Source organism: Vanessa atalanta, chromosome 2, assembly GCF_905147765.1.
Source record: "Vanessa atalanta chromosome 2, ilVanAtal1.2, whole genome shotgun sequence".
In the NCBI taxonomy this organism is placed as follows: Eukaryota; Metazoa; Arthropoda; class Insecta; order Lepidoptera; family Nymphalidae; genus Vanessa; species Vanessa atalanta.
This window is the reverse complement of record NC_061872.1, coordinates 4,297,715-4,317,512: the sequence shown is the minus strand read 5'-3', so window position 1 is coordinate 4,317,512 and position 19,798 is coordinate 4,297,715. Positions and strand designations below refer to the sequence as shown.

The 19,798-nt window shown below is 31.7% G+C and overlaps 2 protein-coding genes across 3 annotated transcripts; one reads left to right on the top strand and one right to left on the bottom strand.

Moving 5' to 3' along the window:
* Positions 1-1,370: 1,370 nt before the first annotated feature.
* Positions 1,371-17,752, top strand: LOC125071775 (circadian clock-controlled protein daywake-like). 2 transcript variants are annotated; one of them, XM_047682144.1, is made up of 5 exons: positions 1,371-1,743; positions 7,156-7,247; positions 11,303-11,451; positions 13,325-13,458; positions 16,249-17,752. In XM_047682144.1, the coding sequence occupies exons 1-5, from the start codon at positions 1,689-1,691 to the stop codon at positions 16,545-16,547; spliced, it is 729 nt and encodes a 242-aa protein (XP_047538100.1). In that variant the 5' UTR covers positions 1,371-1,688; the 3' UTR covers positions 16,548-17,752. The 2 variants fall into 2 exon arrangements, with proteins under 2 accessions (XP_047538100.1, XP_047538109.1); XM_047682153.1 differs by lacking the exons at positions 1,371-1,743; positions 7,156-7,247 and adding an exon at positions 8,984-9,131.
* LOC125071756 (putative protein TPRXL) lies at positions 7,008-8,757 on the bottom strand. Its single transcript, XM_047682121.1, has 2 exons — positions 8,616-8,757; positions 7,008-8,453 (listed from the first exon to the last, which is right to left on the bottom strand). The coding sequence occupies exons 1-2, from the start codon at positions 8,664-8,666 to the stop codon at positions 7,383-7,385; spliced, it is 1,122 nt and encodes a 373-aa protein (XP_047538077.1). The 5' UTR covers positions 8,667-8,757; the 3' UTR covers positions 7,008-7,382.
* Positions 17,753-19,798: the final 2,046 nt, after the last annotated feature.

Sequence of the window (19,798 nt, the reverse complement as noted above, 5' to 3'; positions counted from 1 at the left end):
TATAAAGATTCAAAATAATGTATTAATTATTTAAAAGAATAATTTATATACTGGTTGCAACCGTTGATAAATGTATTCACCTTTCAGCTTTCATTTAAATAGCCCCTTAGTGAATTTGTCAAAATAGTTTTTTTTTTTATAAATTGTTTTCTAACTTCACCTATATTAAGTTATTTTAAGAGAAATACTTGACACATTTTGGGAAAACACTTTCAATAATTATGGAGAGGAAGTGTCGATCGAAAAACCTACTCATTTAATAATAAAAATGCAATCAAATGTAAGTCAATCTTAAGTAAGTAAGCCTAAATGTTTTTGGCTGAATCTCGAGTAGAGATAAATTTGCTCTAATAAATGAATACTAATTTGTATGTAATAATACCCATTTTTGATTTTCATGTCAGACCTTCACAGTTAAATGAAAATGGAAATTATTGTTCATTTCTGTATAATTATATAATTTAAAAAGAGAATTCTAGTGACATAAAGAAACGCAGAATGTTTGCGCGAGCTTTTGTCGCGTTGAATTCTTTGAACAAAACTATTGAAATAAACTTAATTATTTACGTTGAACATAGGAGTTGGTGTGTTATTCATTAAAAAAAAATCATAGTAAGAAGAAAATATTTTTTTGAGTGACTTCATAACCTTGATCTATAAGTGTACAAGAATTCGCACGAGTTATTTACACAAAACGAGCAAATTTGGCATTTTTTCCACGTAGAATCCATTTGATTACTAAGTAAATTGCGAAACCGCAGATAAATACCGCAGATATATTCTAATTGTTACCATGGAGTACGGTAAGGTATAAATAACAGCACATAATAGTTGCACTGTCGTGTAATTACACCTTCTTCTGTTAAAATATAAGAGGAACCTAATTTTGACTTCATTGCTGATTTAGTTATATATTCCAATTGTATTTTAAGCGTTAGTACGACATGAACTGTAAAAAAACGTTAATGAATAGCCAATAATGCAGTTGACAACCTGTCAGTCTACTGACATATTTTAAATTGATACAAAATATATTTTATGTACAAACAGATCTGTTAGAGATTTTTCTCTATGAGTTCTGTATGATGTGAGTTATATTATATATACATAACATTAATTAAATAATTGTTTGTATGTTTGTTACCGTAATACTTCAAATGAAATTTTGATCGATGTTGGACGACTTAAATTTTTCATTGACTTTTTGATAACAGAAACGTAAAGGGTAGATTGGTATCGTGAAACAAAATGTATAGTAGATAGAGCCGTTCAAATTACGTGAGCAAAGCTGAATAAATCGCTTAAGTAAGTAATAACTTTATATAGCATTTTCCGTTTCTTGTACAAAGTGACCGTACCAGTAACCAGAACGCAGCAACGTGACTCAGTCACGTGTTTGACTTAGATTATTTAAGGATAGTTAACTTCCACCTGCAACATCAGAAACCATTCCAAAACCTAATGCCAACCATCTCTTTTTAAAATAAGTGATAAGAGGAGGAAAGCGATAAAACATTGGGCAAAGGCTTTTCAAATCCCGTGTACTGAGACATTCACATGTCCTTAGTGTAGTGTTGGCTGGTGGTGGAGTGTTGTGAAGGCGCAGTGCCGGTCCACACCGCGACTCGGCTGGGCGAACCCGCGATTGATTTCCACACGAGTGCGTTTTACGAAATTCTTGTGCAAGCATGCTGACCACTGCGGTGATCCTGTTAGCGCTGCAGTTCGCTACAGCCGAAATACGTGAGTTCAAAATTCAAATAACTTTTTTTTTTTTTAATTATTTTATAACTTGACTTTTATCAAAAAATTTTAACTAGAACTAAAAAGTTTAATTGTAATGTCATTGGCTTGTTTTAAATGTTACGTGTAACGGTTTAATTTTAATAAAGGTAAAATGGTAAAGAAAATAATTAAGGGACTATAATTACGATTTAAGAATATTTAATTGTTCATTTCAGTATAATTATATTCCTTAAGTTAATTAAAAATATATTAAGAAAAGTAAAGCTAAGCGAAGAAGTTATAGAAAATATCTCTCTAAACTATTTTTCAATAAATATACATCTTGTCGTTAGGTCAAAAGGAATCATGTTTCAGTGCAATTTTCTAACGAAAATCAATACTATGATTTTTTAATATGTAAATTGTACCGAAATAATTGAATATTTTTTTTTAGCACCATAACAGACCATGGATAATAATTAATAGCTGATTTGTGAATATTCAAATTTAAACTTTAGAAAATTATAAGACTCATTATTCCATACAAGATTTAAAAATATATAGTTATTATGATGATGAATTTCAAAGTATAGAATAATTTATAGACATACTTTAACTCGTAATTAAAATAACCTCTTAGTTTACCGCATTTTATCACAATTTGAAAAAAAAGTACAAAAAGAAATACTTGGTAATGCGGGTAGTTTTGAAATGGCGTTTTCGTCATAATATTTGTATACGTCACGGTTTTTACAAAAACCTCAAGTTCCATTTTGCAAATTTGGACTAGGCAGCTAGTCTAATCTATGAAATCCAATAAAAGTCAACTGTAAATCTTCCTCTGCTGGGCAAGGCCTCTTCTCCTCTTAAGAGTTAGATTTGGAGTTCATTAATTACGATACAATCTTTACTTTGAGCACGAGATCTCTACGAACAAATATAGCTGATGATCAGTGGTCATTAGCATACAACGTCAACCATCACCAACCTTAATAAATAAGATCTTTTATCCATTGTGCCTGAAGTTATATGGGCTCGCTCACCCTTCAAATTGTAATACAACAAAATTTCTGTTTGGCGGTAGAATCTATGATGGTACGGACTTAAACAATGCCTTACCGCAATATGTATAGATAGAAAAAATTATAATTATTATTAATAGTCGTATGAAATATTTAATAAAATGAATTAAAAGTCACGATATAAATAATTAAAATGTATCGCGCATTCGGGGCACTAGTGTTTTTTTAATATGTATTCAACCCAATGTTTGTTTTTACAATTAATCTTCTGACGACGATTGGGTCTCGACGACGAAGGAAAACATAATGAGGCAACATGGAATGCCTGGTGTATTATGTATCCTACCTGCACAGAAGTGTGTTATGTGTGTGTGTGTGTGAAGTATGTGTGGTAAGAGATAAGGAATCCATTGCCAGTCTGGACATTTGCAATTTTACCTATTAAACCAGTGACATGGCTTGACTTCGCACGAGTGTAATTTATTTATAAAGAAAATGAGTATGCTTCGTGAACATGTTAAGTGGGTTGACTTATATTATGTGGTTTACTTATTAATCTATTCGTTTATGTCGCTAATGAATGAGAAATGTTCTTTCCCTGCCCGTGTCTCAATCTATTTGGGGTTGGCGCAGCTTATTTTTCTTTCGATTTTCCTCTATTATTCGGTACACATTCATCTCTGTCATATCCGTCCACTACTACACTACACTACCACCGGTGCGGAAAAGAAAATACCGCGACCAAAGACTTGACTTTAATATCGTTTGGCATATATATATAGAAAATTATATCAGTAGATTTAATAATTCGATCCTTCTAAGAACCGAGATGGCCCAGTGGTTGGAACGCTTGTAGATACAAGCGTTCCAACCAATCCGATAATTGCTGCTTCAAACCCAATCAAGAACCATTGAATTTTCATGTGCCTAATTTGTGTTTATAATTCATCTCGTGCTCTGCGGTGAAGGAAAACATCGTGAAGTAAACTGCATATGTCTAAATTCAGCGAAATGTAGCTACAAGTGAATCGGCAGCGTGGTGGAATATGCTCCAAACCTTCTCCTCAAAGTGGACGAGGCTAAGGCCTGGGAACTCTATTACTCTACTTCCCAGCTGTGGGAACTTTATAGGCTGTTACCACCTGTTACTGTGTATTCGATTCTTACTCACATCGTTCTAATTTTCAATAAAGCAATATTGATAAATTATTTATTTTAACATGAATATAAGGCCTTCTTAATGTGTACAAAAAGTAAATGATATCTGTGTTGATTATTGAGAGGCGGTATGTTGCCATATCGTTGCGCCACGGCCCATTTGCCTATTGTAATATTTAGAAACGCAATATGAAAGTTGATTTATAAAAAAAATATATATGTATTAAATACATGGACCAAATATCTCATAATAATTATGTCTGATAAACATATCTATCTATATATATAGAGAGTAAAGATAGACAAAACTCTTATTAACATATTTCAGGTGATATTGACACTATAATAGAATAAATAATTCTTGATTTATACTTACATTTTTTTTTATAATACAACACTTAACGAAAATGACTTTACCGAAAATTGCTTAAATGAATATCAAATATTATTCGAAATCTCTACCAAAGATATCATCGAATGTCTGATATCGGAATAGGCTAAATGTAATTTAATTAGGGAAAGTTAATTTAATTACAGTTCAAAAGTCCTTGGAATCGCTTTTTCGGTATAGTGAAAATTTATACATGTTATAAAATTGTAGTGTCAGTTTGTAATATTAAAATAACCGCTTTTTACTAAATGCATATGTATGCATACACGGTACATATACCAAAATGGCATTAATTTTACAATTTTTGTCTGTCAGTCTGTTTGTTCCGGCTGAACAGATTTTGACGGTACTTTACAGAAAGCTGATGTAATAAGCAGTAACTTAGGCTACAATAATATTTTTTTATTAAATTAAAACACGCACCTCGCGGGTACAGATAGTCAAAAATCAAAAAAAAGGAAATATACTTTATTAAAGTAGGCTTTTACAAGAACTTTTGAATCGTCATTTAACAAACTATATCAAGTGAAGCTACCACCGGTTCGGAATGTAGATTCTACCGAGAAGAACCGGCAAAAAACTCAGTAGTTACTCTTTTTCAACATCTAAAAATATAGTCATGTTAGTTAAATACAATTATACATGTCGTTAATATATCCTGCCTGGAAGTCAAGAAACATTAACTCCACGGTTTTTTATCATCTATATAATCTTGTATCAAATAATATGCCTTCTTTACCAATGAATTTTTTACAAATGATTTGAATTTATGAAACGGCAAAGTTAAAAATGATGATGAAGACTGATGATGATTATGAACGATGATGATGATAATGTCATTAATAAAACCGATAGATTGTGCTATTTGTGTCGAAAATTGAATTTTTCTATAGCCAAGTCTCGTCGTGTGTTTGAAACAGACAAGAATCATTCTTATTTAACGCGGGTATTACAGCTGAGTACCGCTAGTGTAATTATGTTACAATCGCTTGGGATGGAGTACTTGACTGTTGTTTGTAAAACGGCGTCGAGCAAAATCATGACATTGCTCATTTTGTTATACTGTTTATGATAGCTATGTGTTTTTTATTTTTTAATGAATCATTACAAAATTATGAATATAACCTTGTTTCACAAGGTTTCGTATATGTACGTTTATTTTTATCCAGAACAAGTATACGGTAACATTAATTAAAAAGTTTAATAGTATTACGACACAAGTTAAACACTATATCCTTTTTTGGTTTAATTAATTTGAATTTGGAATATTATTTACATTGAGGACTTAAATAAATATTTTATTTGACTTAAATAAAAATTTAAATTAGTGGTACAAATCATGACCACGTGTAATAATGGCAAGAATGCAGAATTTTGAAGATAAATCGCGATGTTGTGGTCGATAAATTTACCAGTCGTCCTGTAAACTTTAATAAAACGAGATATTATATTTAAAAAATATTCTTGCATTATTATTTCAAGACCCAAGACTGCTGCAAGCTACAAAACAGTACAAATATATAATTTATTAAAATCGTTTTAAATACCCGAAATAAAGATATATTGATTGAGACGAACTGTTACAATTGGATTCCATACTGAAAACTCTGAAACTATACTAAACTATACCAAATTTTTTGTTCTTAATATGTACTAATATGTGTATAATTAGTATGTAGTAAGTCAAACAACTGGTTGAAAACTAGAAAAGTACTAGCCTTACGGTGTTTATTAGCGATGCCACGCTGATGTAACGTCTAACCGAACCTGTTTTCATTCAAGACATGGATTGGGGTCGTACATTGTTGTTGCATTAACGTGAAATATTATTTGTAATTTCGTAGTTTTTGTTATCACTGCGGTTGAGCGTTAATCAAAGGTGATCTGAGCGCTGTTGTTTATATTAAATTCACTCTTCAATGATTCTACTCCCAAACAACGTTAGTTTATATTACGGTCTATTGGTTTGAATGAAGAGAGAGCCGGGCAAAAGGAACGTACGTTACATTGACGTTGTAAGAAGTGCTAGTACCAGTGTCTGTAGTTGAAGGATTTTGCTCGTTCTCCTAAATGTATCATAAGAGAAGCCGAATGGATTATAACAAGTAAAACAAGACGTAGAAGAAAATTTATTAAAGGAAAACTGAAAATTAACGATATATCCGGATAATAAGTACTTTCACTAGCGAGATTAATCAGAATATTTTTAAGTGGCATTAACTATCTCAAACGTACCTGTATAGACTTATTTTTCTACGAATTTTCTTTGCTAAGCCTTAAGCTAAACCTATAAAAACTACATTTATGATAAATATAAGTAACAATTCCGTATCGTATATCTAATTTTGGTATATTTTTTTTTAATTCTAACATAAAAATTGTGTTGCTGGTAATGAAAACAAGAACGCACGCTGAATTAAAAAATGGAAACTAAAAATAGGATACACCAAAGGCATGGACAATATGTTTGTAGAGACATAAATATATCAATAATAAATAATAAACCAAAGTCAAATATAGTTAATATAATTAAATAAGCTATTTTTTCTGTTTCTAATTATGTGTATAGGGTTTTAATGGTGTCTGATCGCAGAAATTCAATACTACATCATACTAAGGTCATCTGTATCAAGGCATGGCTGTAGGAAGATTATGTTTTATTATTTATAGCAACTATGTAACTGAATACTGTGTTAAATAATAATACAAAAAATATTTAATCATATTTTACTGCAAAAATTATAATAACAATAAAAGTTTATCACACTGTAATAAGTTCTATTATAATAAAATCCCACGACGACAACGAAGTTTCCATTTTACTTTTATAATGACTTAATCGTAATTTATTTTTTTCAGCTCCATACATAAAAGTTTGTCAACGGAGCGACCCAAATGTGGACAAATGCATCATAAACTCCGTAGAAGAACTGCGACCGAAAATGATTAAAGTAAGCTAAACACAGTATTATTACATTAAACGTTTTTTTTTTATCATTGTACTCATTTTTTTTTTAAACATTTGTGGCTCAGACATTTCTTTTATAGTCTAAGTTTTCATGCAAAATGCACAATTTGTGGTTTCATTAATCAGTGGTTGATGATGCTTTCGCTTTTGCTTCAGCATCTACTTCTGTTTTTGTCTCATGTGATGGTTGGTCCTTTGAAGGTGAAGATGGTTCATGGTTTGATGGCGATCCTTGATCAGGGGAAGTTGAACTTGGATGTTGAGGTGATGGCGATCCTTGATCAGGGGAAGTTGAGCTTGGTTGTTGGGGTGATGGCGATCCTTGATCAGGGGAAGTTGAGCTTGGTTGTTGGGGTGATGGCGATCCTTGATCAGGGGAAGTTGAGCTTGGTTGTTGGGTTGATGGCGATCCTTGATCAGGGGAGGTTGAACCTGGATGTTGGGGTGGTGGCGATCCTTGATCAGGGGAGTTTGAACCTGGATGTTGGGGTGATGGCGATCCTTTGCTTGGGTCAGACGGATGTTGCGACGGGGCTGGTTGTTCCGCATTTGGGTGCTTAGACGGTTGTGAAGGGGACGGGTCCTTAGCTGGGTGTGATTGATCTTTATTTGGCTTTTCACCAGCAGAAGCACTTGATACGGAGGCTGAAACAGACTTGGAAGCATCTAATACATAAATGTCTTCTGTATTACCCGGTTTAGATGTGCCAACGCTCTCCTTTTCATTTAGAGAAGCAACTATGTCAGTATTGGATATTGATGTTGACGCTGAGCTCGTCGCCGATAATCCTTTGCCCCCTTTAGCTGAGGAACCACTTGTGCTAGATGCTTTATTATCGTCTTGCAAAATGATGACTGTTCCATTCTTAACGTTACCGTCTTTTCCATTTTGTGATGATTTCTTAGAATTATCTTTGGTAAGATCAATTATTATATTAGTTTTCGTGTAAGATGGCGGTCTGCTGTAATGCGCATTTTGGTCAACTTTATTACATCTTTGACATTTAGAACCTCGACATGTATAGCATTCAGGTGTATTGGAACTGCCTGGCTGTTGGTACGGATAGGGCACGAAATCCACAGGATTATTTTGATTTGGATACTGTATTGTGACGTTTGTACGGTTAGGTATTTTGATTTGCACCACCGTGCTTCGCCCGTTGCAGACGCCTGCTTGAGCGATGTTAACCTGCAATTAATAAATTAAAAATAAACTTACCTTACAATATGTTGAAATATGATAATAAAATAAGGAATTAATCTTAGAATTATATTAAATTACCAATAATAATTTATAAGACTTAAAAATTACTTAAATTAATAATTAATTTAGGTTATTTCGAAATCTTACCACAAAAACTAGCGCAGTTGCAACAAGTATAACCGCTCTATACAACCCCATATTTGTCTGAGTTCCCAAGATAACGTTGCACAAGCCTTTTATACATAACTTACATACTCAGATAGGATAACAGTGTCTTTTGTCATTGCTTCTGATTCATTCGTCGATGTTTTATCAAAAATGTTTAAGGCACGTATGTTTTTTTTTTTATGTATTCGCATTTATGTTATCGTCAGGTGTTATTGTAAGAAATGTGTCGTCGTTAGTAATATTTTATTTTTCACACGAGTTAAAATTTAAATTAGATAATAAGAGTATGTAATACGTGTATAATTGTTTGTTTATGTTAGTTCTAGTTCAAGGTATGTTTTCAAACAATTTATTTTCTGACGTCTTTTCAGTCAATTAGAGGAAGCGTTTTCTATTCTGTTAAGCAAGTTAATTCCTAACTTATCTCTTGGGCGGATTGATGTATTGTTAATACTTTAAATATTTATGGAATTGATTCATAAGTACACGGGAAAGGTAACATTCTCATTCTATACAATAATATCATGGATTTATTTAAAACTCTCTATTTCAAATTGATTAAGTTTTGATTTCTGTGTTATGACGTTTTATTATTTAAAATACAAATTAAATTTTACAATAATTAGATATATTGATGTTAATAAAAAATTTTGTACTAATTTTACAAATATATTTAGAGATCATTAAACTATAACACTCACTTAGTAAATAAGGTGATTTTTTTTTAAAAAAAATATTGCTCTGTTATGTTTTCTATTTCGTTTTCATACATTTTTATATTTATGTATAAAACATTATTGTGTCAGAAATTCAAATAATTTAAACATCTTTATGCTTTATATTATAAGAATTCCTTACATGAAAATACATAGGACATTCTATAATTTTTTCTATCCTTGGAAATTGGTTATGTTGGGAATGAAAAGATTGCTTTGTCATTTCTTTATTATATCGAACATTAAAAAAAACTACAAAGTTTTATCGTACGGATATTTACATTTCCGAATAGATGATAGTTTCAATTTTGACTCCCAGTAATGATTAATTCGATGAAATGCTTTTATATTCAATAAAATAAATTGAACTTCAATTTGTCGCATTGATAAAATCATTATACCCAAAGTTGTTAGCACAGAGCAATAAAATTTAAGGTCAGTGATCTTAAATCAAGAGTACTTTCAATTACAATAAGTGCTGATCGCTATTGGATATAATAAAAAAATATACATTTTAAAATGAATTCGAAAGTATGTCATTGTCATTATGTTTCGTAATATAAGTAAAGTATGTCGCGATGACAGGTGGAAATGTAAACAAAACAGCTTGCAGTTTGTTTGATTTGCTAATTAAATCTTAAAGAACTATAAACATTATAGTATTCAATATTCCTAAATGAATTCGTTTGTATGTTTGTCTCACTTGACCGATCATGAAGTTTAGCATTATATATTAGGTTATAGAAATGCTGACGGAAAATAGTACTGAACATATACCATATGTTTAATATGACTTAACATTGAAAATATAAATTATACAGTTTACAATAAAAGTATAAAATGTCGGTAGTTTAAAATCTTTCGCGTGCACCTTAACCGATGGTTGCGGGTTCAAACCCAGGAAAGCACCACTGAATTTTCATGTGCTTAATTTGTGTTTATAATTCATCTCGTGCTCGGCGGTGAAGGAAAACATCTTAAGGAAATCTGCTACTGTGTCTAATTCACTGACACTGCTGTGTCTAATTCCAACGAAATTCTGTCACATCCAACCAACCATCCAACCAACCAACCAATCCAACCCGCATTGGAGCAGCGTGGTGGAGTGTGCTCCAAACCTTCTCCTCAAAAAAGTAGAGGAGGCCTTAGCCCAGCAGTGGGAAGTTTACACGCTGTTAATGCAATACTATGTTGCAGAAATGTTATTTGCACTTTTACCTCTAAATCTAATATAATTTGAAATTATAGAAGGAATTTGAAATGTTGATTTGTATAGTTTAGTTTTTTTTACAATGTAAATATTAAAACATTGTTATGATAATAAGATATTTGTTAAAATTATTATACAATTATTTATCTACACAATATATCTAAATATATTGTTTATTATTCATGTTACGGAATTAATTTACATACATACTGTCTCATAAATAATTTGATTTCTAAAATTAACTTCAAATGTGTCGATTGATATTTTTCTAGGTCAGTTTAATAATAATTTGAATATGGCAATTTTAATTTTTTTTTTATGGTATTGGTTGGCGGACGAGCATATGGGCCACCTGATCGTAAGTGGTCACCACCGCCCATAGACAAAGGCGATGTAAGAAATATAAGCCATTCCTTACATCACCTATGCGCCACCAACCTTGGGAACTAAGATGTTATGTCCCTTGTGCCTGTGATTACACTGGCTCACTCACCCTTCTAACCTGAACAGTGTACTGTTATTTGGCGGTAGAATATCTGATGAGTGGGTGGTACCTACCCAGACGGGCTTGCACAAAGCCCTACCACATGCTATTTGCTTTGAGAAGCCTCTATACGCTATTGGATATTGGTATAAATTCAACTCGATCAGATTAACGATACTCATAGGATACGATCAAAAATAACTATTGATTTTCATATATTAAGTTTTATAGAACATGTTTATTTTTTTAATTCCAGGGCATACCCGAACTTGACGTGCCAGGTATTGAACCCTTGAGTCTTGGCCAGATAGCGCTCGCTCGTGGACCTCAAGGTGCCAAGTTAACTGCCGTCGTCAACGACGTAAAAGTTAGGGGACCCAGCAACTTTATCATACAGGAGCTAAAGTGAGTAACTTTATTTTTTTATTCTAATTAAATATTAGTATAATTAAAAAAAAAAATACTGCAAACAACTAAATTTTTCAGTGCTTAATTTGGTTTGTGCTTTGTGTAAGCCCGCTTGGGTAGGTATCGCCCACATCTGGTATTTATACGACAAATAACAATACTTTGTATTCTTATAAACGATCGCCTCTTCCTTTATCATGTTACAATTGTGTTTATAATTAATCCCATGTTTACGGATTATTATTTATTATTAGGCATTTGTCGGATGAAAGTCTGCTACATGTAATTCCATTAATGATTAAATTTGCATTGGAAAATCATGGTGGAATACTTCTAAACCATATTCTTTATACAAGACGAGTCCTTTCCATAGCAATATTCATATCGTTACAATTAGTACATTGTATAACGGAAGAAAAATCATCCTTAAACGTTCATTTTAACTTTCACTTCTTAATAAAGGTTAACATACTCGTACAAGAGAAATGATGTCAAGGTGAATTCTATTGATATATTTTAATTGGATGTTGATTTAAAAGTATTGCAAATATATTACCGTATATAGTTTTATAAGGTGACAATAACTTGTTGTATTATATTAACTATTTATGCATAAAAGTAATTACCAGAATACAGTCGAGATATTCTGTAATAAGAAACGAATACGAGTATGAAATGTCAGAATATGAAATTCGAGATTGACTATATCATTATAAAATTTAAAGGATGTGTATCGAAAAGGCGTATCACCGTAAGTCAGACGTTGTACAATATTTCGCAAGTGAGATACGAAGTGAATTCTACCAGAATCGCACCGCGTTACAATGTTATTAAAGTGATTTTTAAAGTACAATCTTTCAAAATACATTGTAGAATGAAATGAGTTCGCTTATTTGTATACATCGTATGTATTATCTAAAGTTGGAATTGAATAGCTTGTGTAAACATAAAAACATGTTTATGTAAGCTGTATTTATTTAAAACGTACTAGTTGTGAGTGTACCAAATAAATAAATAACCGAGTAATGCACGTTATATTACTGGTAAACCTGTCATAAGTTGGACATAGTTGTATGTTTTTAAACTTATGCAGTTCTTGCTTCAGTTTACACATTGTTTTTAATTCAATTTTTTGCTGGTTTTGTTCTTTCGAAGATGTTTCAAGCCGAGAGCTAGACACAAAGGACACACACGCTTAAGTCATGCATATTCTGAGCAAGTTAGACTCCCAGATTCTCATCCTGTGCAAGTTTACTTTACCGCTGAACATAAGATGAATTATAGTTATTCATTTAGTTTTAACTCAGAATAAATTTGACGTCTTGTAACCAATGAGTCATCTCCTATAAGTTTATGAAAACATTACCCTCCTAGTGCAGCCGGTTAAAATCACTAATTCTAGCCACGGGAAGTATCCCGTATCAGTATCAGTAGATACAGCTGTCTCTATATCTTAGAAGTAAGTAATTAAATCGACTTTCCTCTGCGCGCACATTTAAAGAGCTATTGGTTTTAGTTCCTCATTTCATTCACTCCGACACGACGGATAAAACCCTATTCATTTTTGTTAAATATATTTTTCATTTAAATATTGTTTTGTTTTTATTTACGAAATATAACCCTTTTTTACTAAAATAATTTATACAATTTCAAAACACGAAAATATACATAACTTTATTAATTCCTCCCGTGTAATACCTACCCATAAATGTATAAATTACAACAACAATATAATTATGATTAATTATCAACCAACAAAACTTACTTTGTGATTAACAAATAATCATAAATTATATCAAAACCCTACTAATATGTATTTGGAAAATCTGTGTATTAATTTTGCTAACAACCGCTTTTGTTTGAATTACAGGTCAGACTTAGATAGAAACCGGTTTGATTTCAAACTTCTACTACCTAGACTCGACTTTGCGGGGAAGTACAAGATGGATATACAAGTACTGCTCTTGAGATTGCAGGGAAAGGGAAATATAACAGGATCTTTCAGTAAGTATCATGAAACTAGCTGATAGCTTCACTTGGTGGTGGGCTTTGTGCAAGCCCTTCTTCACCCGTCAAATATTCTACCGCCATGACTGCTGACCATCACGTAGACTATTTGCTCGACCCTTTAACTATGTATATCATAAAAAATGTTAGTATGCATTAGCATTAGTAGCCTGTAAATTTTCCCACTGCTGGGCTAAAGGCCTCCTCTCCCTTTGAGGAGAAGGTTTGGAGCATATTCCACCACGCTGCTCCAAAGCTGGTTGGTGGACTACACATGTGGCAGAATTTAGTTGAAATTAGACACATGCAGGTTTCCTCATGTTTTCCTTCACCGCCGAGCACGAGATGAATTATAAACCTAAATTAAGCACATGAAAATTCAGTGATGCTTGCCTGGGTTTGAACCGGAAATCATCGGTTAAGATGCACGCGTTCTAACCACTTGGCCATCTCCGCTCTCACTTAGAATGCACTTTATATCATTAATTCGAGAATTTTGGTCTTCTTTTAAAATAGTGTGTGAAAGTGCGACATTTTTTAAAATTAAATGAATACCTTAAACAACATAAGTCTGGTGTTACACGATCTCAATATACCGTCATTTATACCATATGACTTTATGCTATATGTATGGTGTAAATACCTTTTATAACATAATTTTATAAATATATTTGGCTATATTAATATAATTAATAAATAATTCGATTAGTCAAACATTATCCGATCGATAAACTAAGTGTTATTGATATTATGCATGCAAATTTAAGCATAATATTAAAACAAATGTAAACTAAAAATAGTTTGTTGTTATAAAAAAATAATATAATTTTATCACTAAAACTAATTGGTTTTAATATTAAATTTACAGCGTTTTAAGCGAAGTGTAACGTATTATTTGATTTTGTAATGAAATAAAATTTTAATTACTTTATTTTATTATAAAATAATTTCTTCTTCTAAACTTTTCGTATCGTATTTAGGTATGTAGGATTATTTTTTATCGGCATTCATGCTTCATCGATTGTCAATCAAAAATTTAATAAGTTGGTAGTTGGAAAGATTTCAATACAAAAATATATAAAATATCAGAGTGTTAGCACTAATAATTGAACATTAATTTTATTAATTATTTTATGTTTCTCATTTCCAAGCAAGATCTCAATTAATTATATATTTTGACATCCTCTTCTCCTCACCTAGCCTCGACGCAATAACTCCACTTCACTCCGCTTACAACCTTTTTCCTGCTCACCTCATAATATCACCGTTACCGACACAAACGTTTCATCAATCAAACAATAAGTGTAAATAAATAAAACCCACAGGTTTAAACAATTAGTACTATGATCCGGTAGTAGACGTAACTAGTAGTAAAAACGCTGAACTACCTCGTAACACACTTAACCCGTTCCTACCTATCTTGTCACAAATGTTGCCATTATGATTATTTGCTTGTTGCTATTACAGGTTTTTATATAATTGGTTTAACTTAACTATGTATATTATTATAGTTACTTAGGTACCGATTTCGCTTTGAATACAACTTTATTTTGGAGGAACTAGATTCCAATGACTATTTTTGCTTACCATGCCAAATAGATAGACTAGTTTTTGTTAGAAACCCCAAAAAAACAAATTGTATTACAGATTTGGTAAAGGCTTTATTTATAAAGTGGTTTACGACTATAAATTCGGTAAACATATTTATAACTAGGTGTGCCCGCTACTTCATGCGCGTTGTTTGAATTTAAGTTATTTGGATATTGTAGCGTGATTTTATTTTTATTCTATATATAATTCCAAAATAAAAGTAGCCTAAGTTACTCATTATATACTTATTACATCCGCTATTTGCCAGTGAAAGTCCCGTCGAAATCGGTTCACCTGTTCCAAAGATTAGCCGGAACAAACAGGCAGACAGACAGACAAAAATTATAAAAAAATGTTATTTTGGTATATGTACCATGTTTACATACATATGTATTTAGTAAAAAGCGGTTATTTTAATATTACAAACAGACACTCCAATTTTATTATATGTATAGATATTAGTTCAGTTGGCATCTGGTAAGGTTAGTTTTCTATTACGTGCAATAAACATTAATAGGTATCTAAAATCAGTCAATAAATGACTGAGGTATAATCTAACATTGTTCCTAAAGCTATTTTTACAAGATACTACTTATATCACTATTATTGAAACATTCGATGTCACGTAAACTAAATTATTTTTTGAATATTTTCAACATCACGTCACGCGTTTTGTGTTCTTTTTTATATCCATAACTATTAATTAATAATATTCTAGCTTTTGATAATTGACAATTGCCGATCGTAGGTAGACTGGCAAATGGCACTTGATGGTAAGTGGTTACCAATGCCGATAGACATTATATAATATGCGCTAATTCAGAGTAACCTTGGAAACAATGATGTCCTTTGTGCACTGGCCAGTTACAATGGCTTAGTTACTCTTCATATCGAAACAGAGCAAACTCTTGCTGTTTGGCAGTAAAATATGAGATCAATGGTGGTACCACCCATTAACAAGCAAGTCTGTTTGTAGTCTTGTACGAAACCCTACCGACAAGTAGTTCTAAGATGCAAGGGAATTTACTTTTAAATTATATATCGGTCTATATATATTTTTTTTACTTTTGTTTACAATTTATGAAGTTACCTCATTGATTCAATCATAACTGTAATCTTTGTGATGACAAAATCAGCTACGAGTGAAGTCAAAGAAATGTTTAGTTTTATAATAAATGAATTAAAAATAATTTACAGAGGATTACGCCTGTAACGTCACAATGCGGGGCCACAAAGAAAAGCGCGGGGATAATGAATACTTAACCTTCGAGCCTATGAAAGTCCACCTTCGTGTCGGGGAATCCTCCATTTACTTGACAAACCTCTTCGACGGCGATCCCGTCCTCGGGCCAGCCACCAACAGGGTAATCAACGAGAACTCTCAGGTATTCTTGCAAGAGATAAGTCCGGTTTTGGAAAAGAGTTTGGCCGATCTTTTCACTGAGATGGCGAACAAAATAACGTCTAAATTCACATATCAGGAACTCTTCCCCTGATCTATAGATGGGTGATGATTTTATTGTGATATTATGATAGAGTAAATATTTAGATTCAGCGATTGTGTTTGTAGAAATGGGTTTCCTAATGTTTTACAAAAAAGGTTTGACAAATGTTAATTTTACAAACAACGCTTATGAAACTGTTCAGGTGATGACGTCATCAACTTCATCTCATTCCGCAAAAATATGGTTTTATTAACAAACAATTGATCAAAGCTCAATTACCAATTTTTAATCATTGCTGTTCTGAATATTATTAGTATATAAAAAAAGTGTTGAAACCTAACTAATACAATTATTATTGAAACAATATTTTATGAATTGAAATATCAGTTTTATTATTTTTCCGAAGAATCAATCAAAGAAACTGTAGTTTGTATAATGACGAAAATACGATACATAATTTTGCTTAAAGTTGTTTGTAAAATAAACATTTGTCGTTTGTTTTTTTTTATCAAAAGATCCCGTAGAAATAATTAAGTTACTTGGAATGTTGTTGATAAGATTTTCATAGTTTACTCATACTCGTATTTTTGAATTATTTTTCTTTAATGTTTAAAGTTCTAGCGGTTATTATGGTTTATATGATTCAATATTAAATTGTTAAAGTAATATATTATATATTTTATCATTAATGTTGGATTATGTTTAATTTATGCTTTGATCATTTTACTAGAAAGCTTTTGTATTTAAAAATATCGGTACTGGCTATCTTCTACATAAATTCTACTGTCTATTCTTTAAGACTTAATAGGCATAAGAAATACAACTCAGTTTTCTAAATTATATCTGTTTAATTGTTCGGAAATCACTAATTAAATATGAACAATTTGAACGAATCTTATTTCAGAATAAAAACAAATTCCCTGTGTTTTGATTAGCTAGCTATCTTCAAATCAATCAAATTATTTTATAATTTATAAATATATAGATGGTAATGGATTATATTTAATATGAATAACGCGCCGCTATGAAGTACCTACGATCATTCCTGTGAGAATAGATTTTCTTTGTGATAGTATTCACTCCATGTTAAATATAATTAAAATCTATATATAAATAATGTTTATGTACATTATGAATCTCAAATTATATTATTGAAATATTTGGCTTTAATATTGTAGACTAAGAGGACTGTTTTTGTGTTATAAACTTAGTATTCTTTGTATTTTGTTATATAATAAGATTTCGTATAAAATGATTGGATGAATTTTTATTTTTTTTTATTTTTCCCTAATTTATTTAGTATAGTTAGAAAAATGTTGTTACGGCATTGGTTGATATTTAATGGATGACAATTAATTTAAAAATATATTCTATACACTATAATACGTATTGCTTATACTAGACAAATCATTTGTAACAGAAGAATATACGCTGGACTAAATTAAATTAAAATTATAATATATAAGAGCTATAAAATTTATATAATTATTTATTTAAAATAGGTAGAGGGACTTTCAAATAGGCTACCAGATGGTAAGTGTTGGTAACTACCGACCATACTAGCAAGTTGGTATAAGAAATATTAATAATATTAAATTGTCGATGCGCCACAAATCTTGGAAAAATAAGACGCTACATCTTTTGAGCCTGTAGTTGTGGCTCACTCACCTTTCAAAGCGGAGCACAATAATATTAAGTATTTAGTTTGGTAATATAAATTGAGACCCACCCACACGGGCTTGTACACCACGCTAACCAAGTAATTAATTTAAATTTTATGAACCAGTTTATTTTTTTATTTAAAAACAAATGGCTTTCATTTAAACTCCTGTTTATTTTTGAATATAAAAATAAAACTACAATAAAATAATAATAATATGTGGTGTTATGCGAATGGATAGAGTAAGGAATGAGTACATAAGAGGAAGTTTGAAAGTGGCACCGGTAACCGAGAAGCTATGTGGAAACTGGCTGTCATGGTATGGGCATATTATGCGGAGGAATGAGGACCATGTTGTGAGAAAGGTTTTGAGAATGGATGTGGATGGGTATAGAGGTAGGGGACGAGCAAAGAAACGATGGATGGATTGTGTGAAAGACGATATGGTTAGAAAGAATGTTACTTGAGAGATGACGTCCGACAGAGAAGTATGGAAGAAGAAGACATGCAAGAAAAATTGGGATAAAGGCAGGAGGATAATGACTACAATAAACTTTCATGGGATTTCGGTCAAAAACAATATTCTCAATGACTAGCCTAGCACTACGTGTACCCCACTTTCATAGTCCGATGGGATGACAATCCAACTCGATTTTCGTGAAATAATAACATGCAAGAGACTGACGCGATGCCTTTACGTGCGGAACTAAATACAAAGGAACGTATCCTCCTAAGCTGTATTAATTCTCCTTAGTGAATAATGACGATGCAATTTTGACGAGCTCTTGGTAATATAAAGCAATGTATTTGTGTAAATTATAAGCTATCTTTTATCCATTTGTTTAACGGAAAACCTTACATTGACAGAATTTTATTGTATAAGCCATATTAAAACTATTTACAAATTAAATAAAACTATATTTAAGTTAAAAATTATTAGCTTTTTTGTTATAACCAAAATATTCTTTATTAAAATAGGTTTTAAATTTAACATAAAGCTGTCATCGGTTTGGAATATATATTCTACCAGAAGGAACCGAGCAGGATTACTCCTTGCAGAAAAAATAGTATTCCTATGTAATCATAATATATTTTATTTTTATTTACATTAAATGAAAATTAACTAATAAGTTGGCTTGCAAGGGCTTGCAGGTGATTGCCGGCCCTTAAGGAATAAGAAGGTTCTTTTCTAGAAGATTCGCTTGTCGTAAAATGCCTTAAACTTAGCGCAGTTATAGATTTTCGGACGTAGAGGTGGTGCGCATGAAATTTGGAATTCTGTTGTCCGTAGGTGAAATTCCAATCCAACTTCTCTACGCAAAGCCAAAGGATCAAGCAAGTCGGACAAGGCTTGATCGTATATAATTCGAGCCGAGCACACCAAGATTTTTTGATGCCAATTTGGCTTTACCTTCCAAATGACTGCAGACCTGAATAAAACTCGAAACATCGACGTCGAGTATTCCGATACATTCATTTCATTTTCTACAGTAAACAACAATACTAGTTGTATTCCGTTTGAAGGGTCAAGGAGCCAGTTTAACTACAGGTATAATAAGGAATGGTTAATATTTCTTACAACACCAATGTCTAGCGACGGTAGTGATCTCTTACCATCAGGTGGCCAATTTGTTCGTCAAAC

What these genes read in the sequence shown, in the direction of transcription:
- LOC125071775 (XM_047682144.1), top strand. Translation starts at nt 1,689, where the DNA reads ATGCTGACCACTGCGGTGATCCTGTTAGCGCTGCAGTTCGCTACAGCC. An exon ending in TTTATCATACAGGAGCTAAA is followed by an intron (nt 11,452 to 13,324) that starts GTGAGTAACTTT and finishes TTTGAATTACAG; the next exon opens with GTCAGACTTAGATAGAAACC. An exon ending in AAATATAACAGGATCTTTCA is followed by an intron (nt 13,459 to 16,248) that starts GTAAGTATCATG and finishes AATAATTTACAG; the next exon opens with AGGATTACGCCTGTAACGTC.
- LOC125071756 (XM_047682121.1), bottom strand. Translation starts at nt 8,666, where the DNA reads ATGGGGTTGTATAGAGCGGTTATACTTGTTGCAACTGCGCTAGTTTTT. An exon ending in CAACTGCGCTAGTTTTTGTG is followed by an intron (nt 8,454 to 8,615) that starts GTAAGATTTCGA and finishes TATTAATTGCAG; the next exon opens with GTTAACATCGCTCAAGCAGG.